A 25,484-nucleotide genomic window follows, 5' to 3' on the forward strand; every position below is an offset into this window, starting at 1 on the left:
TAACCTGGAGTGTAGTGCAGCAACCACAGCCACTGTAGCCTCAACCTCCCAGGCTCAAGTGATCTGCTCAGCCTCAACTTCCTAGGCTCAAGCGATCTGCCCACCTCAGCCTCTCAAGTAGCTAGGACCATAGGCGCATGCCACCATGCCTGGCTATTTTATTTTATTATTTTATTTTTTTGTAGAGACAAGGCCTCGTTAGCTACTTTGCCAGAGCTAGTCTTGAACACCTGGGCTCAAGTGATCCTCCCACTTCAGCCTCCCAGAGGGCTTGGATTATAGGCATGAACTACCATGCCCAGCTGATTTGACATTGGGATGCACTTCAAAATGATCCAGTGCCAGAGGAGGGAAATGGGCAGGAGTAGAGATGAAATAGGATGGGCCACAGAGAAAGTTCATTAATCTATTCTTTATACTTTGGTCTATGTTTGAAATTTTCCATAAGGAAAACTTGAAAAACAATTATTTTGTAAACAAATGGCCCTGTGGAATAAAAATATATTGTAAAACATTGTTTATAAAATACTCTGACTCCAAACTCAAAATGTTCTTATTCCGAATATTTATGTAATCAAATAAAATATTTGAAATTAATAGGGACTTCCATTTAGCTTATGTGATCCTTATTAAGTAAAAATGCCACAAGAGTTAGTTCTAGTAAATAGATTTATATGGCAGACTGCTCTTTTATAGTAAATTTTAACTCAAACAACTATTTAATAGTCACTTACTATATGCAAAGAAATACTGTACATTACAGTTTTTTTGTTGACATCATTTTAAAGTACCTGTTTATAACTTAGAAGCTAAGGATGCAATGTATCAGAAAGTAATACAACTGAATTAAAAAAAAAATATTTTGAGTCTGATTTTCATTAATTTGGCCAGGCTGTCTTCAACTTTTTTCTCCAGATTTCTGAGATGTACTGCATTTTTGTCCAGACCCAGTCTTCCTGATCTTTTTCACTGAGTAGAGAATAACATGCTCATGTGATTTCACTTTATTCTGGATAAACTCAACCAGACGCGGAAATGCCATTCAGAGCAATGGAGCACCCTAGTGGCCTGAAGGAGCCAAGGACTCTCACTCACCATTTGAATCGGGTCTCATAGTTTTTGAAACCAAGCGACTAGAAATAATTAGCATAATAATATTAGCCACATCATCACATGAGGTGAAAAAAGTGTTGTGAATTAATGGGATCTTTATATCCAAAATGGCACAGACAATTAAACATTTAGTCAATATTAATTTTAAGGGCCAAGTAGCCTAGACACTGTGTCCCAGATATACATCCCCATAATCAGTATAAAGTGCGTTTGGCATTCTTGAGTTTATGGGACAATTCTCTTCAACTACAGTCTTATGACTATGACTCGTTGCCCCTCAGTGAACAAATATTAATTTTAAAACTTTTTTTTCTGTCTCTTTTCTCCTGCGGTCTGAGCAGCATTGCATAGGCGGCTAGAGGAAGAGACTCTAGAGACAGATTGACTGCACTCAAGTCATTCTGTCCCCCATGAGCACAGTAACTTTGAGCAAGCAGATTAATCTCCCTGTGCCCCAGTTTTTCCACCTGTAAAATGGAGATAAGTGGAGCAGATGCCTTATAGTGTTGTGAGAATTAGATTATTCAGACAGTGCCTGGCACACAGTAAGCACTACAATTCCTTGCTGCAAACATTTCTTCTCAGACTGCAGTCACATCCATCATCTGCACAATCGTATCTTTCCTATATGTGTATCCACCACTCTTAGAATCTGCATGATTGTCTATACTTCCAATTGCATATCCAAGAATCTATAGAAAATGAACGGGTTTGGGCAACACAGAATTTGCGAAATCCTACATATAAGGCTACGGAATAGTAACGGAGTAGAATTACACGAGAAACAACCTTGCTTCCTGTACACAACTCACCGTACATTATAGCCCATTATATTTTAACCAGAAATAACTAGTGAATTACTGAGTGGTTTAATCTTGTCGCGGTCACTGTTCCAAAGAGCCAAGGAGAACATTTTGAACCCTTCTGCAAAATTTGTGCAATAATTTTCCCCTATGAAAACTGAACAAAAAAAGGAACTTTAGTTAATTTAAGAAGCCTGAAGGGTAAATTAGCCACACACTGTATTATTTGGTTAAAAAAAGCTATTTCACGGTGAAAATAAAAATGCCTTTAAGCATAAAGAAAGTACAGTAAAAGATTTAAAACTTGAAAGAAATTCCAAAGAAGTCATTGAATTCATTCAGAAGAAAATGGATTACTGACCTCAGGATCAAACTGTGTAAACTTTAAGAGTCATATAACCAGCACCAGTGCTGAGCACCAGCACCGAATGCTTTTCCTTCCACAGCTTATGTTGAACCTCTCCTACATTCTAAAAGAATGACCTGAACTATCCCATGAGAACATGACATCCGAACTTGTAAACTTGTTTCCCTCATCACAGCCCATAAAGAATTAGACACTAGGCTGGGCATGGTGGTTCGCGCCTGTAATCCCAGCACATTGGGAGGCTGAGGCGGGCAGATCACCTGAGGTCAGGAGTTTGAGACCAGCCTGGCTAACATGGTGAAACCCCGTCTCTACTAAAAACACAAAAATTAGCCAGGCATGGTGGCGGGCGCTTATAATGCCAGCTACTCGGGAGGCTGAGGCAGAACAATTGCTTGAACTTGGGAGGTGGAGGTTGCAGTGAGCCAAGATTGCCCTCCAACAAGAGCAAAACTCAGTCTCAAAAAAAAAAAAAAAAAAAAAAAAGAATTATTATACACTTCTCAACTGTGTAGTCAACTGTGTAGTTAGGACTTCCATAATCGGTGTGCGGGGATGACCTGGTCTGGTATTGCTAAGTTTTCTATTACTACAGCAACTGTGCAAGTGGCCAAAGTTGCCAATTCGTATATTTCTGAGAAAGTCATAAGTGGATCAATCCAATCTTTTCACATGAAAAAGTATTGCAGAAAAGCCCACAATAAGAAAATAGATGTCTTATAATTATAGTTGAACTATGTTGTACTTGAGATTTTGATGTGTGTTCCCAAATACTGGTTAATACCACCACAGGGAAATATAATTAGCAAATTTACACACTATGCCTGGAGGGCTCACTATAATTCTCGCTATCCTCTGAGGGGTAGACTTTGGGATTTCCAAATGATGAGGTCTGTCTAGAAATTCATTAACTTCACTTCCTTGAATAGAGTCAAGAAGAATTCACCCTGTTCCATTCTCTAGTAAAATGAGGTTCATGAGGTTTTAATAAACTTTTAGTTCTAAAAGCAAATATTAATTTGTTCATTTAATGATTTTCTCTTATCCATTTTGTTCCTTGGAATGAAACACGATTTGTGAAATTCAAACATTCTGCTATTTACAAATACAATTTCATTTATTAATGGCCTATAATTAAGAAGAATTTGTTAGCTAAACAAACAATTAGCTTATTTGTCTGAAGAATAAATAGGGAGAAGGTTATTCATTCATCGTTAAAGGTTCTTAGCCTTGACCTACTTTTCACTTGTTCAGATTGCTTTCTAGATGTTCTAGTTTTTGTACCTAAAGTAATATTGCTAATCAAATGATGAATGCTTACATATTTATGTATTTTCTTTTGGTGAAGGAGCAGGTTAATGCATGCATAAAATGTTACCACATTGTAGATCAAAGTCTACTTCCAATCCTACCACTTAACCCTAAGGAAGGAATTTAACCTCTCCACCATGAAGTTTTCCATGTATAAAACAAGAACGTTCACAGTTGCCACCTACCCTGTGTTACCAGTAGAGGGTCTTGACTGCAAGTTGTCCAGGTTCTTGGCATTTTTAACAAAGAATTGGAAAAACACCCAGCAAAGCAAAGAAAGAATGAAGCAACGAAAAAATGAAAGCAGGGATTTACCAAAAACAAAAGTACACTCCACAGTGTGGGATTGGGCTGGGCAGCAGCTCAAGGGCCCAGACACAGAATCTTCTCAGGTCCAAATACCCCCTAGAGGTTTCCCATTGGCCACTTCATGCTCACCTCATGTAAATAAAGTGGTGGCCTCCAATCAGAGGCTGAAGTGAAGTTAAAAGATCACACTCCTCTGCAAACATCTGATTGATTGGTCGCAAAAAGCAATGGAACAGAGGCTAAGGTGAAGTTATAGAGTTGCATTTCTACACAACGGAAGACTCTACCTGCAGTAAGTCTGACTGGTTGCGGACAGCTAATTTCCCATCTGTGGTGCAGAAAAAGTAGGGGTTTGCAGAGGGAGTAGCCTAGGGTTCTTTTTTTTACTTAGGCACGGAAAGTTACGGTTTTCCTTTCAATTGAGTTCTAGGGAGTCGACATGAAAGCGCCTTAGGTTCCCTGCCTCCAGACCCTATCCTCCTGCCTCACCTGGAGAGGAGTGGGGGATCGAATGCCATCATGATGGAAGAGACTGGTTATAATTTTTCTTAAAGAGAAGATCCTTTTCATTAATTAACTTCTTCCCCAAAATACACACCATTGGGAAAACATTTTGGCTTTGTATAGAAACCTTAACATGTCTTTTGGAAGATGAGGACATTCTTTGTGATTATTAAAGGAATCTGTGCAAAAACAGTACCTTTGGCACCGAGGCCGTGTCATCTGAAGGAAGAGCCACGTGGTTAGCCAGTTACAAAAGACTGGCAAAAAAAGTGAGCATGAAAATCTTATTTTGCCTGCTACATTCTTCTTTTACAGGGACACAAAATAAATGTTTTTTAAGGCAGGGAACAGCCTGTCATGGAGCTCACTTAGTGGACTGATTCCCACCTGCAAACCCCACTGTGGTCTGAGTCACTGGATGAGAAAACACAGACAACGGGGCTGCGTTAGAGTGTTCCTTGGATGGCACACGACCAGAAGAAAAGCAGTTCATCCCAAACAGCCCACAGCCGAGTGGCATTAAGTGCAGGGTAGTAACTGGATAGGTCATCATCCCAGATACCACCAGGCAAAGCTAGATGGATGGCAAACCGCACAATGGGGGTAGCCGTGAACTGTACATCAAACGGAAATCGGCAATAGAAACTTACCCAGAATACCACTTTCATGTTATAAGGAAGAATTAAAAAAAAAAAAAAAAATCAGTAGCTAACATTTAACCTTCTCTGTCGAACATTTATCAAGTTATAATTTATTAAATCCAGTTGCGGTCTGTGTCTTTTTGTATCACGAGCCTTTTCTGTCATATTCTGCAACACGGAAATATTAATTCCTACTTATTTGGTCACAGTGGGTGTATATGATTTTTTTTTTTTTTTTCCAAGCTGATACCTGCTCTGAACGACCACGGCCATCACCTGAAACTTTACTCTTTCACATCTGTGCAGACACGGATGTACCCAGGTGCACGCAATCACAGCGTCCATGCAAAAGGAGTAGGGGGATGTCTACTCCGCTTACCTTCGGCTTCCCTGATTTTTCTTCCCGCCGCGGATTTTCGAAGCACACTCCTCCCAGAGTTGAAGAGGCTGGCGAGCTCGTCCAGGGGGCTGCTGAGAGGCCTGGAGCTGGGAGGGCTGTAGGGCGCGGGGGGAGAGGCACTGGAGCCGGCCTTCCTGGCGTTGACCCTGGCTGCCTTCACCGGGGAATACGGGATCTTGGGGAAGGAGCTGCAGGACCCGGCCCCAGGGGCAGAGTTTGGCTTTGGGTGGACCTTGGGCGCCTCTGTGCTCGGCCCCGCTTTCGCCAAGCTCACCGGGGCGGGCTCCGGAGGGAAGGCCAAGTGCGCGCAGGGTCTGAAGGGTGCGGGGGGCGGCCCGGGCGGGGGCGGGGGCGGCGTGGACGGCGGAGAGGCTCGGCCGGACCCGTTGAACAGCGCCAGGCCGGGGGACGCGGGCCTGTCGCCATCGCCCTTCTGGCTCTTGGAGTACTGCGGGGACAGCGGGCTCGACCCCTCCGACTGCACGGGGTACTTGAGGTTGGTCTCCAGGACCGGCAGCTTCTTCACCTCCAGGGGTGTCAGGGGCGACTCATCCGAGGCGGGGGAGCAGGTGACCGGGGTCGGGGGGAACACCAGCAGGGGCGGCCGGTGCGGCAGCAGGTTGGGGAAGGGCGGCGGGATGTCGCACATGTCCCCGGGGGGCCCCGCCGCCTCGTCCTCCGGCGCGCCGTGGAGCAGGGGCGGCGATGCGCGCAGGAAGGAGCCCGCGCCTGGGCCGCCGTCGTCGGGCAGGCAACACTTCATCTCCTCGTACACGGACTCCCCGGGGTCCGGGCTATCCGGCCTGGCCGCGTGCCCCAGCATCTCGATGTACACCGGCTCGCCGTCGTCTTCGTCCCCCGGGGGCGTGGCCGGGGGCAGCGCACACTGTGGGGTCCCGGGGGTCAGAACGCGCGCTGCTGTCCCCGGGGCGCCCGGGGGCCTCGCGTCCCCGGGCCGGGACCCCGATATCTCTTCGTAGGAGCCGCTGAGCTTGGTGTTGGGGCTGCGCTTGGGCTTTCGAGGAGGGATCTTCTTCATGGTGCTGTAGTCGTCGCTGTGCGGTCTGGGCCGGGCCAGAGCTGCGGCAGAAAAGGACACGGTCAGTGGGTGCCAGGCCAGGCCCACGGGTGCCCACCTCGCCCGGGGCTCGCCTCGGAGCCACGGCCCTGCGCCCCGAGAATCCCAAGGGACCGGGCCTGCATGTTCCTCCACCCGCTAGGCTCCCTGGCTGAACCTGAACTCCCGAGACCACCACCGAGAAAAGAGAGATTTGATCTTGGAGACGGAAGACTCCCATCCACTGAGGAGGATGTCCAGCGGAACGTCAGGGGGTTCCAGGACGTCAGCCACCCACGGAGGCCGCGGAGGTGAGGTCCCTGGAGACACAGTGGGGAAGGGACACTCAGGGATCAGGTGGTGGAACACACTTAGGTGTGGATGCTTAGGACCTAACACAGGTGTGACATAATGTACGGGTTGAACTGGTCCTTATGATTTGAAACTCAGGAGACCTGGCCAATTAGCTATTAATAGTTAGTGGCATATGGAAGCTTCCTGTCAGAAATGAGGGTGATTATTTAAATGATGTAAAATGGGCTGGGTGCAGTGGCTCACGCCTGTAATCTCAGCACTTTGGAGATGGCAGATCACCTGAGGTCAGGAGATCGAGACCATCCTGCCCAACATGGTGAAACCCCGTCTCTACTAAAAATACGATTAGTCATGTGTGGTGGCGGGCGTCTGTAGTCCCAGCACTTTGGGAGGCCAAGGTGGGCGGATCACCTGAGGTCAGGAGTTTGAGACCAGCCTGGCCAACACGGTGAAACCCCATCTCCACTAAAAATAAAAAAAATTAGCTGGGCCTCGTGGTACGCACCTGTAGTCCCAGCTACTCGGGAGGCTGAGGTAGGAGAATCGCTTGAACCTGGGAGGTGGAGGATGCAGTGAGTTGAGATTGCACCACTGCACTCCAGCCTGGGCGACAGAGTGAGACTTGGTCTCAAATAAATAAATAAATAAATAAATAAAAATAAATAAATGAATAAAAATGATGTAAAATGGACAAAACAAAACAACAACAAAACACTTGTGTGGATGGAGAGTCTTTAAAAAAGGACTTTGTTCAAATGTCAGGGACGACAGGTTTTACAATCAGTACATTTCAATACTTAACAGAAACACATCCTTAACAAGGAAACCAAAAGAATAACATTTCCCTGAGAACTTTTCAAGGGGAAACTTCTGAAGGTAAAATAAGAAGCCATACTCAGAAAAACAAATAAGCATAGTGTTATTACAAGAGTGAATTTCAAAAGAGATGGAACAAAACTACTTAAATATGAATTTAAAACAATTATTGAAAATTAAGTCAAAAAAATTCCACAAGACTTCTTTTTCTAATGCTTTTTCTGTAAATTACAATAATGTTTTATTAAATAAATATAATTTCTCTGATAACAGAGATGTTAATTTTGGAAAAATTATTTCGAGTCTTAGAAATACCTAAACTCCCAAACCTTGAATTATTTTACTAATTTGGTATTTTCTGAATCTGTAGGAACTCTTGATAGAGGCACATCTGCCTTTGTTGAGTTCCTGAGTTATTTAACTGAGGCAGTTGTATTCTTCCCTCACTATGACTGCACATTTTGACAGCAGTCTCTGTATCCAGTTTTTGGAAGACAATGCAGTCTAATGGTTAAAATTAAAGGTTTGGAATCAGATGGACGTGGGTTCCAATCTCAGCATGACCTTTTATTCATTCATTGAGTCATATGCATTCAACGAGTATTTACCGAGATAAATTCATGAGTAAAGATAAGTTCCCTACCCTCCTCTACCCTAGTGGGAAGAGTCATACAACAACAAAAATGGAAATACGCCAAATGAGTGAGTTCTACAGTATGTTAGAATGTGACACAGGCCACGAAGATGAGAACCAACAGGCCAGAGTGAGGGTCACAGAACTGTCTTTGTGCTGGGGTTGGTGGGGCAGGGTCGTCATTTTAGAAGAGCTCCTGGGCGAAGCGCTCTGAGTCTCAGGGTTGTCATGCATAGAATGGTGATATGAGTATGTATCTCAAAGGAATAAAATAGATACTGTAGGGAAAGTGCTTCACTCAGTTCTTGACACACTGTCACCAGAAAATGGGAATGGAAAAGAACGAAAGTAATTTTTGAACTCCATGGACATCTTTGTAAGTCAGTATTATACGGGGCTCCCCAAAGCAGCCAACTTTTAAGAATAGAAAGTACCCAAAGTGTGCATTTCTTTAATTAATAAGCATTATTCCAGTGACTTTCAATGGGCTAAAACATAGCAGCCCCTGAGCTTCTAGAAAGTGAATAAAGCAACCCCATTTTTAACCTTAAGATTATAGAGTTGCTCTGAAGATATGAATAATTTAAAGGATTTGTGAGAGACCGTATTTTCCAAAGCTGCCTTCAATAATATTTTCAGCCCCACATACTCTTCCAGAACCTGGAACCTGGGAGGGTCTCTGTGTCTGCCCCAATGAATACAATGATTAGAAGATGATGTTGCCTGCTTTCTGGGGCTGGGCCAATGACAATGCAGCCTCTACCTGGCCGCCTCCTTCCCTTGGGACACATGTCTAGGTAGCCCTGACTTCATGTACACGTCTGTACACCCTAAAGCAGCCACGCCGTGGGAACTGTGGAGAGGCTACATAGAGGTGAGGGAGAACCAGAGGACTCCGATCTGCTGCAGCCCTCGGCTGTCTGGTTTCCCATCCCAGACACCAGAGATGTAATTAACCATGACTTCCAGTGATCACAGCTGCAGCCACTATCTGACTGCAGTGATGAAAGAGGCTCCTTGAGAACTGCTCAGCAGAGCCCAGCCAAATACTAGAACCATGAGAGATATAATAACCTTATTTTGGTGTCTTCAGCTACTAAGTTGGAGAGGTTTGTTACGTAACAATAGACAACTCATAAAGACATTGCTACCTGGCAGTGGACTCTGCTGTACAAACAAAAACAAAAACAAAAAAACCCTTAAACTCTTAGAAGTTGCTTTGGGCCATGGGAGGAGCTTTGAAGGGACCATGAGGGGAAGCGTGGTGGCCTCAAGAAAGCTCTTGATGAGGCCTAAAGAACAGTGAGGAAGATGTTGGAAGCTGGAGGGAACAGAACATTTTAGCCACAGTGTTAAGTTTACCAATACTATTTCACCTGCAGTCATGTGGAAAACAGAAAACGGAAGATGAACAGGGTGATGTAGCTAAGGAGATTTCCAGGCAGTATTAAAGTTGCCTCCTGGATTCTTCTAGCTGCCTAGAGTAAATCATGAGAATACAGAGATAAAGTAAAGAAAGAACTATTCACTATAAAGGAACAAGACCCTTCTGAGTTTAAAAATAAAATGGTTCTCACTGCCAGGCTCTTCAGATGGCAAATAATTTGAATGCTAAGAAATGACTTCCAGCCAGGCGTGGTGACTCATGCCTGTAATCCCAACACTTTGGGAGGCCGAGGTGGGCAGATCACAAGGTCAGGAGTTCAAGACCAGCCTGCCCAATATGGTGAAAACTGTTCTCTACTAAAAATACACAAATTAGCCGGGTATGGTGGCACACGCCTGTAGTCTCAGCTACTTGGGAGGTTGAGGCAGGAGAATCACTTGAAACTGGGAGGTGGAGGTTGCAGAGAACCAAGATTGTACCACTGCATTCTAGCCTGGGCAACAGAGTGAGACTCCATCTCAAAAATAATAAAAGAATGAAGGAAGGAAGTAAGGAAGGAAGGAAGGAAGGGAGGGAGGGAGGGAAGGGAAGGCAAGGGAGGGAGGGAAGGAAGGAAGGAAGGAGGGAAGGAAGGAAGGACGAAGGAGGGAAGGAAGGAAGGAAAGAGAGGGAGGGAGGGAGGAAATGACTTCTAAGTAGAAATAAAATTCAGCGAATTTTCAGAAAAACATGATCTAAAGATGAAGTCAAGCACACACTGAAGAGACCCTTCAAGAAGTACCCAGAAAAATCCAAGGAGGGGCTTCATAGGGCTTTTCAAGGAAGCAAAACCACAGGTCTAAGAATATCAAGGGCATTGACCCACAGAAATACTCAGTGAGCTTCCCCAGTTACTGGGGTTCAGTAACATCAGCAACATCCATCAAAAAGATTTGTGGATGTGGCTTTTCACTCATAAGGTGGATTATGAATTGATTCACAAGAAAGTCACAAAGCTTTTAAATGAATTTATCAGTTTACACTGAAAGGAGCAGCGTGCACACAAAGACGAAGAAACTTTGGTTTCTCAAAATATTGGCCAGGTGCAATGTGAGCCTGCAGTCCCAACTACCCCAGAAGCTGAGCAGGAGGATCCCTTCAGGCTAGGAGTTCAAGGCTGCCGTGCGCTATGCTCATACCTGTGAATAGCCACCGCATTCCAGCTTGGACAACATAGCAAGACCTCACCTCTAAACAACAGCAATAACACAAGCCTGATCAGGAAGAAGCAGGCTGAGAAAACTACCATACTCCCAAACATAAATCACCTCTTGTGGATTGGGAATTATTAGTCAAAAAGGGGGGTGCCAAGATTCCAGAACACAGAGCTAAGAGCTATGGAAAATTATTTCCAGTCTGCAAACTGGACTAAATCCTCATGAAGGCACAAGCAACATGTATTCAGCTCTTGTTCACAACTGCCACCCACCGATGACCACTGTGTGTCACCTGATCTCCCTCCCGTGTCTGAACAGAAGCGTGCATCACAGTTATTCTCTGCCTGTCCCTCCAGTGTATTTTGGTTGTGTGGGGGATCCGGCAACTTGTCTTTTTGGTCATTAAGTCTTCAGATGGAAGAGGACACACTTGAGGCGCTGTCTCTCTCAGGAATCGTACCAGAGGCACTGGCACACCGGGATCTGATTTAGATGATGCGATCTGGCCCTTGAACCTGAGCCAGATGTGATGCTGCAGGAGGCTTTGGGGAGTCTGGGGAAGGGGTGAGTATAGTTTGTATGAGAGAGCGATACAAATTGTTTTGTCCAGAGGGTGGACTGACACAGACGGTACTTTCCAACACCTTGGCCACCACAGTATATCCTTTCCAGAGGTAGAATCTATTTCTCCTTTCCTAAACCTGGATGGGTGTTTGGGACTGAGGTGATTAAAGGAACGTGGCAGAAGGGAGTTTGCTCACCTCCCACGCTGGCTCCCTCAAAGCGAGGCTGCATCTACCGCTTTCTCTCTCCCAAAGCACATGCCCCCGAAGCACTGACTCTCCGTGAAAGAAGTTGGATACCCTGAAGCTGTCATGCTGCCCAAGCAATGCAGAGAGATCACACAGACAGAGAGAGACACCCAAGGAGTCGCTCCCCTCAGATGGCTGAGGCACCAGACATGCCTGTGACCGGCTTTCAGATGATTCCAGCCACCTTGCTGCATGAAGGACCGCGTATGACAACTGCCTCAGTGATCTCTGTTGACACCCAGAGCCTGAGAGGGGTAGTAAAACAATCACTACAGTATATAAATCTAATTTCTGGGTGGGTTGCTATGTGACAACACGTAACCGCTATAGTATTCCCTGAAAGTTTGCTTCAGATGTGGTGAAGAGCCTTTTTGCATTAAACAATTATAAATAAAAGTAGCATGTTTGTTGAGAGGTTGTTGAGAACCTGACTCAAGGGTCCAAAGCTTGCCTATGTGACATGGGACAAGTTACACCACTGCTCAGTGACTTAACACCCTTCTCTACATAGGGTCATGATGACAGTCCTACTAGGTAGGACCATTCTACAGATGAAAGATACTTAGCTTAATGCCTGCACATCGTAAACATCACTAAGTATCCATCATGACCGACATTATCACCGCTACACAACCAGAAACTTACTGTGAGAGACAGAACTGTTCCTTAAAGTGTGGTCTGGGGTTCAGTAACATCAGATCACTAGAGTGCATTATCCTGTTCTACTCCATAACGGTTAAAATGGAACCTCTGGGGGGTCAGAACTGGAAGTAGTCATTCTTTATAAACTAAAATTAGAAAACCACAGTTAATAAATTAAAGTCTAATTTGGTTTGTGGCTACTTCTGGATGCATGTGCACGTGTACACATGCTAAAAGTTCATTTGCAAATACTGGTTAGAGGGTTATTAAAAATGAATTTACATCAACAGTTTTCTTAATTTTTTGTCCTAATATTGATGTATAAAACATTTGCAACTCCTTGATAAAGTCAATGAAATGGACTAGGGAAGACAGTTCACGATCACAGAATACTTTTAGGGCAAGTTCTGGGATCCTAACGGTAGCTTAGGAGTCAGACTACATTCTGAAGCCATCTTATTACATCATAAAGTTGCCTCTTGTCTGAACTGCTGGAGAATGATAAGGACATGAGTGTCATGTTAGGAGATCTACATTTTCTCCTACAAAACATTTTCCTTTTGGTATTTTTGCAAAGGCATGTCAGTGACTTTTAAGTCATCTTCTGTGCATAAGTTATTTGGTCCCATTCTCACAAAAACAAAATACCTGCATAGTTAATCTGTGAGAAAAAGGAGGAATGAGATGCTTGTTCATCCAAAATAAATAGTGTCTGCATATGTGACTCTCCTCCATTTTCCAGCACTTCTAGTGTGATTGTGCTGAGTTTCAGAGCAGAAGCAAACATAGCACAGAGCACAGGACCTAGGACATAAAAGATGCTTAATTAAGTGCCTGCTAGCTGACTGCTCAGGCTGCATATATCAGTGGATATAGGATGGATTTACAATCAGTTGCAAATTGGACAGAAAGGGCTTCTACTGAGCAGTCATATGTCGCAACCTTGTTATAACTTTTCTTTCTTGGTGGGAGGAGCAGTTCAGGCAATATCATTGCCTTCCCTGCCCCCATCTTTACCCTCCCGACTGCACTTGATGCTGTTGACATGCCCTTCCTGAGCCTTTCGCAGTTTCCACGGAGGGCAAGGTACTCTGTGGCCCGGTGTGCACCTATCACACCCTCAGTGCTGTGGCTGTGCTTCCCCTGTAATCTGTTTGACCACTTATCTCCCCACCTGGTCTGTCAGGTCCTCAGAGAGAAGCCAGGCTCATGGAAGATACTTAATTACTATTTGTTGAATGTACAACTGCGACATAGGTGGTGAACTGTGCAATTGTGTTCTGTTATCCCCAGCAACACATTTCTCCAAAGAGCGTTCACAGAAGACCTAATTTCTGTCCATTTTCAGGTAACAGAAAAAAAATAATTTTTTAAGGGCTTCTGTTAAAACTATGTGGACAAATCCAGCCTTGACACATTTCAAGGGTACTTCTCGAACCTTGGCAAATTGTGCTCCCTCTGATATACTGATAGGAAGCACATTCTCTTTTAATGAAGAGTGTAGAGAAATAGATTTCTGTAACATGTATTCACTTGATAAGTATTTGTTGAGTGCTTACTATGTGACACATATTGTTCTAGAATGAAGACAGAAAGAAGAGAGTAAAGAAAAGAAATAAAGTTATTTCCAAATTAAGCCACAGAGCTGAATCATGATTTGTGTCTACACATGTAAACTGCGTTTTGCGGAGAATGGAGTTGTACAGCAATTTTTGAAAAAAAAAGTTATAGGTTCATTAAGGTATAATTTCCGAGGAGGAGACAGTTGGAGTCTGAAGGGAGGGTGAGTGTGGAAGTGTCCACATAGAATGGTGAACAGTGAGGACTAGAGCTGCCTGAGAAAAGCTTGCTTCTGCAATTTCACCTTGAGCAACGGTCACTCCAAGCCAGGCACAGCACCACTGACATCATGACTTAACTGCAAGTCCCACATTTTAGAATTTAGTATCCATTTCACAAATGAGGAAACTGACTGTCAGAGGCTTCATTAACAGCAAAGCTAAATGCATGTAACTTTGCTCAGCACTTGCTATGTCCTGGGCAATGAGGCTTTACAGCCCTTTGCTTCCTAACTCCCCAGAAATAGCCACTGCCGTGCTTCTGCTGTTGCTGCTCCTTGATATACATGGGCTTGGAAAGACTGAGTCACTTCTTCAAAGTCACACGCATGAAATGCAGGCTTATATTTAACTTCGGTCAGGAGACAATTCGAGAGAATGTTAACCGTCTTTGGGAGAAAGGCTGCACCCGGTGTGTGAGGAATGAACTCTGCAGAGCAGCACTCCAGCTGGGAGGCCCCGGCCAAGAGGAAGTGAAAACGAGGCCCTATCTTTCCTTTCCTAGCCACTATTTGCAAAGAGCAACTGCAGGCTTTTATTCAATGGCCAAAACCGCAATTCCTTTTGCACCGACCTAATAAAAACATGGTACTTTTAAATAGTTGTCTCTAGCTTGCTAATAGTTTGCAAAGAAGTGTTAACATTTATTGGCCTGCAAAATTGTTTCATGCTTTTGAGGTACAAAGGAAATGAGAAAAAAAAAATTGTTCTCTATCCTGTTTTCCTTCACCACAACCATTTTTATTGGGTGAGGACCTACCAGGAAAGACATGTGCTAATAAGAACAAGGATAAACACAAAGACAACTTTAAAGTGACCTTGGGGCTGGTCACCCTACAATCCTTGGCCCTAGGTCTCCAATCAGATCTCCTTTCACTCTATAACCATCTGAACTGATTCACAGCTTTATTTGTAAAGGAAAAGAACTTGAACTTGATTTTTTAACATGCCAAAAAGGATGGCTCAGGTACAAAACCAACTTCAGCTGCGGTCCTCAATCCTGTGAAACCAAGGTTCACCAAGCATTTTAGAATAGTGATCAAATTTTCTTCCTATCTTTTGACAGAAAGGAGAATAATTTTGTGGCGTTACTAGGTGTAAAAAAATTCAGGATCACCACTTGGTAGACACGCGAAGCATTTGGAATCAGGGTTGTCTAACAGAAGCTTCTGTGATGATGGAAAAGTTCTACACCTGTGGCTACTGAGTACCTGGGAAGTGACTGATGATGGAGGAATGACATTTAAAATTGTATTTAATTTTATTTACTTTAAACTTAATTGGCCACATGTGCCTAGTGACTACTGCATTGAACAACAAAGACTTAGATGATACTCGGATTGTGTTGGACTGAGGGAGATGTCTAAGATGCTAGGATCAATTTCATCACTGTCTTAACTCAACCACCTTCAGTTCCTGACATAAGGGCACAGAAGGGACCAGAACCCCGTCTGACAGCTGGCTTATCACGTGTGGGTGGAGCTACCTTTGCAATCATGGATTAGAAACCCAGACCACTGACAGACTGGGTGGCTAAGCTCCTGCACTGGCCTTCTCTGACTCCCTAATGCTGTAAAAACTAATCAGCAAGCATGCTTGAGCAGATTAAGCTGTTTAATTGTCTTATTCTTAAAAATATACGGTATTGAGAGCGCATGCCAGAATGCAAAAATACATCTCTAGTTGCAGGAGATCAAAGACTTTCTTTTTGTGGTGGCGGTTGTAAAGTAACCAGCATGAAGAATTAATGTATTGTAAGAAAGAACAGATAATGTAGATGGTAAAAAGGAAACCATGTATACACTTGCCCTTTGACAAGCTTCTGAAAGGTCTGCTCACCAGGGTGGGACACAGTGGACAAAACGCATCTCTAAGTACCTTATAATCACATATCTGACAAAATTAGGATCCAAGAAACTAAATTTTACATAAATATCTTGCATGCCTAATGCTATCACATGATGTATTTTGATAGCATGTAATAAGGAATTTAAGAGTTATTATGCTGTCCTCTTTATTAATCTTTTTCGGGGTCACTTTGCTTTTGTGCATGTGTGTGTGTGCATGTGTGTGCGTGTGTGCGTGCGTGCATGCGTGTGAGCGTGCGTGTACGTGCGTGTGTGCGTGCATGTGTGCGTGTGCATGCATGTGCGCATGTGTGTGCGCGTGTGTGCGTGTGTGCTTGTGTGTGTATCTCCTGTCGTTCCTGAGTAACCTTTATTTTAATTGACTCTTTCTTTTTGCTGCCCATATGAGAGTGCTCTCTGAGCTCAGCTTCTTCCTCACTATTTGATCTCCTTTCATAACATGTGACAAAGTGGCCCCCCATTACTCCAGGGCAGTGGTCTTTTAAGGTGCACACAAACCTTTAGCTTTTCCTAGATGTTACAAGGTATTCTGAGGCTGCTTTATGCAAATTTCTAGAGCCTGTTTGCAGGGTTCAAGCTTGGATGGGGCTCCATTCTGCATTTGCTGCAATTTTCCATCACATTTCATGACTGTTTTTTCAATGTCTGATACTACCTGGAGTCTTAATTTCCCACCCTCTCCATCTCACAGGTCTTAGCATCTTAGATACCATCTTCCTCATACAAGCTGCCAAAAATCTTTCTTGTTACTCTAATTTACATCTTTTTGAGATACGGGCCGCAAATCTAAAATGGAGGCCTGAAGTTGGAACAGTGGCGATGAGATGCTCCCCACTTTCTCAGGGAGGGTGCTGGTGGCTCCCTCAGATCGTGGGCTTCTCCTGGTGTATGTGGCACTGGGGGAGAATGTCTCATATCTTTGGAGGTCCTGTTCTAATTTACATCTAAGCCCACATCGATGTCCACTTTGAAGACTTTCCTTGGGATGATCTCATCTAATGTCATTTTACAGCTTTTCTTATTGTGCTTATCAAACCAGGACTCTAAAGACACAAATTTGGACTCTCCTCCCCAAAGTCTTTAGGAGTTTCTCCTCTACTTTGATCTGAGTATTGTTGATACATGGCTCATACACTAAGACAGTAACATTTTGTAAGTAAAAAATATCCTAAAGATCTATTCTTCTTTAATGCCACTAATAAAAAGCACTTTGAAGAATGTACAGCATGGTGACAATAGTTAATGACAATACATTGTATTCTTAAAAAATGCTTAAAAAAAAAAAAAAAAAAAGAAAGGAAAAGGCCTGACACAGTGGCTCATGTCTGTAATCTCAGCACTTTGGGAGGCCAAGGCAGGCAGATCACTAGAGGTCAGGAGTTTGAGACCAGCCCGGTCAACATGGTGAGACCCAGTCTCTACTAAAAATACAAAAATTAGCCAGGTGTGGTGGCAGGCACCTGTAGTCCCAGGTACTGAGGGAGGCTGAGGCAGAAGAATCACTTGAACCCCGGAGGTGGAGGTTGCAGTGAGCTGAGATTACACCATTGCACTCCAGCCTGAGCAACAAGAGCAAAACTCCGTCTCCAAAAATGGACATTAAGTGCTCTTAACACAGAAATGATGGCTGTGTGAGGCATGGATTTGTTAATTCGCTAGATTTAACCATTCCACAATGTACATATACTTCAAAACAACATGTTGTTCATGACAAAAACATATAATTTTATGTCAATTAAAAATAAATTTGAAAAAAAAAAAAGAAGTTGGCTAGGATGGACTTACTGCTTCAGGCCTCTGTCCCATGTCTTCCTACCACCTTCTTGTCAGTCATCCCAACATTGAGCTTATGGATTTGCTGTGTTTTTGTATTTGGGGTTATTTATTTACGGAAGGAACTGTGTTTCATCCTATGTTCAGATATTATTTTCTAGTGAGTTCTACCCAGCCGTTTCATTTAGAATCTCAACCCCTGTTCCACCCTATACTACTATCCTGGGTCTATTTATTTCTCTCAGCAGCAACAATCCACTTCTAAAGTATTTACTCTTTCACTGTGTTTACCATCTGTTTTGCCACACTAGAATGTAAACTCCATGAAGAAAGATATAGACATGCCTAGAATAGAGCCTGATGCATAGCGGGTGATCAATAAAATCTGTTAAATTCTAAGTGTTCTGCTAAGAAGCACTTCCTTTATTTTTCGCAATTCTTAAAATTAATAATTAAACAGTAATTGTCTCATTACTGATCTATGAGATCTGGCTGAGAAAAACTGCAATGTTCCCTTTTGAGCATCCCTGTTTCTAGACAATGGATGCAGAAACTTTTATAATCTAGTCTCAAAAGTTTTCCTAACAGTATTCTCCTGCACGATGACTCTCCTCTGGGTAAATAATTTCACTTACCATGTGATGAAGCAGTCTTAATTTTTTATTAGATTGTGATAACTGGAATGCCCGATGCATTTTCTTGACTTTCTAACTGGTGAACCTTTACAAGGAATAGCTGCTGACTTTCTGAATTGATTTGATGCTGCTCTTTGGAGGCAGGGGTGGGGATGGGAGTTAAGGAAATGCCATGTAAGTAGCTTTTCCCTAAGAGGCTTAGAGATTTGAATAAATATTATTTATATTTAATGATTAAGAGCTGCTGGCAAGCCAACAATTGGATTTATTTCTATTAAGAATACATTAGGGCCACATACTGCCATGGGCGCCCCAAGGCGAAGTCAGGGCATTCACGAGCCCGGAACACGAGGCTGGCTCCCTCCCCAGGGCTGACCTTCGTTGGCTGCTTCCCTGGCCGCAGAGAGACAGGCGCTCACAGCCTCATAGGAAGCACTCAGTCGGGTGTTGGGGTCCCTCTTTGGCTTGGGCGGAGGCTGTTTCCGTGGAGATGGGAGGCTGCTGTTGTCATCCATGCTGAACACCGAGTGCAGCGAAGGAGACCAGATGGACGGGCCAGCGAGGCACTGGCCCAGGCCATCCACGGCCATGCAGACTGACATGGAGCTGGGGTGGAAATGCCTGGGTCCACTCTTGTCTTCGGTTCTTAAGGGGAAACAAAACACAAACAGCACCACGCCAGAGAGGCCCAGATGCATTATTCCGGTAACAAGGAACCTGCTCAAGCAGACATAATGACGGCTTTTTGGCAAGCAGCCCTTCCTGCTGTGGCTGGAGGACGTGTGCAGCCCTCTGGTGACCAGTTGGTCCAGAGAAGGCCACCCGTCCTCTGGCTCGGGCTTTGTGATGAAAAGCACATGAGCCCGCGGGATATCCATCATGATTACTTTTTAAACATTCTCACACAAACGCAACACTACTTAAGGGGCTTCGCATTTTCCATCAGGCACTGGCTGAATGAGTTCTTCACACTCTGATTATTAAGCAAATCAAAAAACCAGAATTTCAATCTGAATGATAATTTCTGGCAAATCCATCTTAATAGAGAGTTACTGATGCATCAAATACTGGGAGTTCATCACCATTTCCCCTCGCAAGAGGAGGAGAGACTCCACTTAAAACTCTCAGAAATTTACATTTCAGTGTTCTCTTTCTCCCCGTCACTCTCTTTCCTGCCATTTAAATTCTACCAGAAATTATTTAATTATGTGCAGAGCTGTTATTTCTCCTCCTTGACTCTGTATGGTTGGCCAGTGCCAAGGAAACTGCTGGTATCCAGTAAATAAACAGAGAAATACTTCTTCACTTAATTTTGTATCAGGAAAATACATACATAATCAAATTGAGAAATTGGGGTGGCCGTTTAGTTCCAGCAGAGAAAATAATAAATATTATTTTGGAAGTCATATAAAATTAATAGTTATCTTGTTTAAAAAAAATTTCTTCTGGCTTCACATGTCAACGTAATCATGTGCTAGCAAGATGCCAATGCATTCACTCTACAAGGAGTTTCCAAGCATTTGTTTTTATAATTATATCTTTCTGTGGCAGAACACCAACAGGGCTAGAATCTACCACAAGGCACAGCCAGCCGCCCATGTAGAAAATGAAATAGCTGAAGATGAAAGCGTGGCACTCAGTGGATAATTTGTTTTTCCTGTAATGTTTAATTACAGTCTTTTTTTGTGTGTGTGTGTGTACAAAGGGGATTTTTTTCAGTATTTAATCACTGAGATATCTGAAGCTAATTAACAAGATACACATTGCCATTTCCACTTTAATAAAAAAAAATTGACATCAGCAGAAATGGGAAAGGAGAGTCATTTTCAGTGAGAAACTACAAGATATTACCAAGTTTCTATAGCAAAATAAACATCTCCCTGACGATGAATTAAGGTCCAAAGGAAGGAACTCCTTGCTGTCCCTCTTAGGGGTGTTGTGGTTCACGAGTGTCTTCATCGTTCTCAGAGAGAGGAGAATGATCAAATGGAGAAGGACCAGGTGGTCTTCATGTTTCTGTTTTAAGCTAAGCATCTAAAGTGAACTTTTTAATAAAAAGCTTTCCCCAAAGCTTGCTTTATTGGAAAAGAGAAATGTGACAGTTCACACAGGGATATATAATACACTTACAATCTATCGAGTTCACTTTCTTTCGTGTTTTCAGAGTGGTATCTCCATTTTTTGGGTCAGATTTCCACAAGTTCCTATAAGCCAGCCTTATGTCCGTAACACTTGTGTAAAAATGTCAACCCCCAAGCTATATAGTTTTGCTAATACAGAAACAGTAAATGCTTTAGAACTAGAATGTGCTTGAGGTAGTTAAGTGACACAAGCATGGCAAGTGAGGCAGTCGTCATCACATACGAATGAAGGAACGCAGCAGCCTCGAACTCATGAGAAGACAGCACAGGAAAGCATCTTTTTAGACTGCTGCTGTTTCAAATAACAAACCATGCACACCTGTTCCTGTAACTCCTGTCATATTATTTGATCGAACTCTGCATTAAGGGCTATATGAATTTTCATGACTCCATTGAATCAATCACAAAGGTAATTAAAGTTGCATGCTCTCTGCCTTTACCTTTTGCTTCCTTCCTCTTGCGTGTTCCTGACCTCTAACTTCTCTTTATGGTAGGGAGCGTTCATTTCACTACGGAGCCGGTCATTTTCCCGGGCAATGTCTGAAGCATTCTGAATGACTAGGGCATCATAGGTTTTCAGCCCCATGTCCTCTGTGTTCTGCAGAAAGCTATTGATAGAAGTCACCTCTTGTTGTCTGATGCTTATTTTCTGAAGCAGGTGCTGGCGTGCTAAAAATCCTCTGATAACTTTTATAGAAGAATCATGGGTCAGTAAACGGAGGAAAAGTGAAAAACTCAGACATGCACAAACAAAAATCACAATATACTTATCTCTGAGCAGTTATAAAATAAGATACATTTAACCCAGAATAAGAATTTATCTAAATCAGCAGTGATAACACTAAAGGCAAAGCACTTTGACCTGAATGAGATCTTGCAGGCAATACTGATGATAAAGGCCTCCACACTGTTTTTGGTGACACAAGCTGGACACTGATGGACTGGAGTTAAATCGATGGGAAAGAACTAGGTCCAAATGACACAGAATTTTGGGGTATGCCTCCAACTGCAGCCTTTTGGGATGCACGAATCATCTTTCATTACATCACATTATTACATAAACACCTAAGGCTTATGGGGTTTATCTTTGGAAATATCATGCATATATTGTTTCTAAGGTTATGATTTAATTCTTAAGAGAAATTAACACTATATTTAAGACTCTGGAAAAAGACTATATAAATACAGGAATCTATCCTGCTCTCTGGGAGAGGACGGCTAGAAAAATGTGTAAAAATTGGGGGAAATGAGTGAAAATGCTTTGAAATCAATATGTCAGTAACAAATACAAGAATTAAAAACAAAAGACCACCATTTAAAGGGACCTCTGTGTGTAAGACACTCTATTACCTCATTCAATTCTGAAACTCAATGACAAAACATACCACTACCTCAATTTCAGACACAATGGCGCTTCTCTTAGTGAAACTAAGAAAGTTCCTCCAGGTCAACACAACCAAAGAATAGTAGAGCCAGGGTTCATATGTCCCCAAGCTTAGGAGGTGAAATTACATTTCCTTAGCCTGCAGTTGCACAGACCTAATCTCTAACCCTTCAAGGGGCAGATCACCAACCAAGAAAGTCACAGGGAAGCCTATTTGCAATCAGTGTTAGAAAGAACTTCCTAACCATCAGCACAGGGTGGAAGTGGATCAGGCTGGCTCATGAAAGAGTTGCTTCCCAGGCCCTGAGTGTGTACAAGGCCAGCACAGTGACCCCTTCTCATGGGTGAAGTGGACAAGTGCAGGTGGAGGAATTCTGATTAGAGTCTTTTCAAACTTTATGATTCTGTCTCTCCCAATTTTAAAAGTTTCTGGGATTATAAGGAGTTGGTTAAGATGACAGAAGATGGATAATTTCAGGAAAGCCAATGTCTGTGGCAAAGCCACTTTATTCTTGCCCTTGGGAAAGGAAGAAGCCTATAAATTATTAAGTGCTTTAAAATAGTCATGGTTATAAAATAACAAATATGAGGGGTACCTATGATATTGACTTTGATGTCTTTACTTGAGTAGCTGGTGGAAAGTTGAACAGAACATTCTACTATGATGGCTGAAGAGGAAAATAATATGTGGATATCTGAAATGCTGAAAGCATTTTTTTTTCCGATGGCACTACTGAAGGTTTAGTTATGTTGGAATGCAGTTGCATTAAGTTAACCGTAAAACAGTCATTCTGAAGTAACCTAAAGGAAAAATGTTAAGCAAAGCGGTAAGATCAGATTTCCAGGAAGATAAAATGTGGAATAAAGTGGAGCAGTAGGAACCAATGGGCACCTCGAGTGAGAAGGCAGAACGCTTGAAATTGGCCTGTTCACTTGTTCTTTCTGGTTACACTAAAACAAAACAAAACAAAACAAAACAAACAAAACAAACAAAACAAAACAAAACAAAACAAAAAAAAACAAGGGAGACATTGGCTTTCGGAAGAGGGAAAGTGAGTATATTCAAGATGTTTAATCTCTCGGAATAAAGAGAAGATTAATGTGGATGTGCCAGACTTCTCCTGACCTCCCACTACAGCACAGCTATTCACTGGATTCGCATTCACCCGGAGTCTATTGTCCCGCCTCCAGAAGACCTCATTTTCTCACACTTCATCCCACTCTAGCCTTTTAAAATTCTTTAAAAATGTTACACCAGTTGCTAAATATTGATATCTTCAATAAGGGGCAACTGGTAAAAATAAAATTGCCACTCATGGATGCTGATGTTTATTGTCTTTCAGACAAATTCAGAAGACTGCTGCTAAGACACCTGCCATATCTTAATTTCATCTGAATGAAATGAGCATATACAGTCAGAGAAAAAACTTCTGGTAGGAATAATTTCAAATTAAAATGATTAAATTTAAAACTAAAAGTTACAGCTTTCTTTCCCCTGGACATTTTTAAAGAAAAATATAGAATTCTTAAAAAAAAAACTGGAAATGGTTCCAGATCATATAAATTTTTAGTAAATTTAATATTAGCAAAAAGCATTGAGGGAACTGTTTTAAGAGCTATGAAAATAAAAATCAATAATTAATGCTTTGCATTTAAAACCCTGTAATTAAAAAATACTCATATTCATTATTTCACTTATGCAATATGAGATTATGGTTTCTATCTTGATGTCATTTTTTAAGACTTTTTTTTTTTTTTGAGATGGAGTTTCACTCTTGTTGCCCAGGCTGGAGTGGTGCAATGGCACGATCTCGGCTCACCACAACCTCTGCCTCCTGGGTTCAAGCTATTCTCCTGCCTCAGCCTCCTGAGTAGCTGGGATTACAGGCATGTGCTAACATACCGGGCTCATTTTGTATTTTTAGTAGAGACGGGGTTTCACCCTGTTGGCCAGGCTGGTCTTGAACTCCTAACTTCAGGTGATTTGCCTGCCTCGGCCTCCCAAAGTGCTGAGATTACAGGCGTGAGCCACTGCACCCGACCTTTTAAGACCATTCTTAATTTTTATCTTTCGAAAAGTGAACAAGTAATTACAGTTCTGTTCATCTTTTCTGTTCCAGGTCAATAGGGTACAGCAATTTAATCTTTGTTAAATAGAACAGAAATATCTAATGGGGCAAAACTTCTTCTTATTATATTTAAGGGAAGTTTTCAGGAGAATTTGTGATACCCTGTTCTGTCTTTGGCATTATATTAAATGAGACTCTCCCTGTCCCAGTTTCAGCTGAGGCTGCAGATAAAGCTCTGGATGCCATAGGTCCTGGGTGGGGCCTGAGGCATTGCTTTGCTAGCCAGATCCCTGGTGAAGTTGGTGCCACTGGTGTTCCAGGGAAACGTGGGTTGGGGCAGGGCCAAACGTGCAAATAGGACTTGCAAGGGGGAGATCCAAAACAGACCTGTGGCCTGCCCTCTCCCCTGCGCTGATGAAGGTTGACGTTAAGAAGGCCAGGTCATCACACACTAGAAAGAAGATGCCTCCTTTACCAAGAGGTGGCAGTTGGCCCTCTCTGGTCCGAGACTCCCCCTTGCCTCAGCCTGGTGAAAGTGGCTTCAGGAGGCCACCCAGAGATCTTGGCATGTGGCTCCTTGGGGTTGGGAGCCACTGTGCACTGTGATATCTCAGAGGCCACGGCTGCAGTTTTCACAAGGATGTGGTTTTCACAAAGAACGTGTACAGAGAGAACAATGAGACTCCAACAGAGGGTCTGCAAGGTGCCAGGGGTTGAGGGGTGAGTTGCAAATGACCGGCCAAAGGAGGATGTTGCCAGTTAGAGAAGGAAGTCCCTGAAGTGCTCCGGAATATGTGGAAAGCTGTTGAAGTCTGCCCCAGCTGGAGGAGACCAGCGCCATAGTACACCTGTGTCATCAGAAGACTTGCCAGAAGCAGGTCTTTTTATCTTTAGAAGACTTTATTTATTTATTTATCTATTTATTTATTTATTTTTTTGAGACGGAGTCTCGCTCTGTCGCCCAGGCTGGAGTGCAGTGGCCGGATCTCAGCTCACTGCAAGCTCCGCCTCCCGGGTTTAGCCATTCTCCTGCCTCAGCCTCCCGAGTAGCTGGGACTACAGGCGCCTGCCACCTCGCCCAGCTAGTTTTTTGTACTTGTTAGTAGAGACGGGGTTTCACTGTGTTAGCCAGGATGGTCTCGATCTCCTGACCTCGTGATCCACCCGTCTCGGCCTCACAAAGTGCTGGGATTACAGGCTTGAGCCACCGCGCCCGGCCAGAAGACTTTTTATCTTCCTCAGAAGACACCTCCTTACTTCTTCCCCTCCTCATTAACCCTGGGAGACCCCGAGGCAACCTGAGTAGGTAGGGATCAGTCCCATGTCCAGTAAGGATGGGACAGGCCTGCAACAGCCAAGAAGGATGTTTTAACTTAGAATGAAGTTCTGAATTTTGATCATTATTTGAGCTGGATGTGTTAAAATCTGAACAGAGACTGTTCAAGGGACTAGCATGTAACAGGGCTTCT

At 43.2% G+C, this 25,484-nt stretch overlaps 1 protein-coding gene across 8 annotated transcripts in view; it reads right to left on the reverse strand.

Annotated features, from left to right (window-relative positions):
* Positions 1-25,484, reverse strand: part of LOC105485316 (myosin XVI) — a 703,391-nt gene that overhangs the window by 63,749 nt on the left and 614,158 nt on the right. For 7 of the 8 annotated variants that reach the window (XM_011747599.2, XM_071081051.1, XM_011747600.3 and 4 more), the window contains 3 exons: positions 21,003-21,249; positions 18,798-19,066; positions 5,428-6,528 (listed from right to left, as the gene is read on the reverse strand). In XM_011747599.2, the coding sequence (XP_011745901.2) occupies positions 5,428-6,528; positions 18,798-19,066; positions 21,003-21,249 (1,617 nt within the window). The remainder of the gene's footprint in view (positions 1-5,427; positions 6,529-18,797; positions 19,067-21,002; positions 21,250-25,484) is intronic. The other variant, XM_024793957.2, reaches the window with a different exon arrangement.

Source organism: Macaca nemestrina, chromosome 16 (genome assembly GCF_043159975.1).
Source record: "Macaca nemestrina isolate mMacNem1 chromosome 16, mMacNem.hap1, whole genome shotgun sequence".
Lineage (NCBI taxonomy): Eukaryota > Metazoa > Chordata > Mammalia > Primates > Cercopithecidae > Macaca > Macaca nemestrina.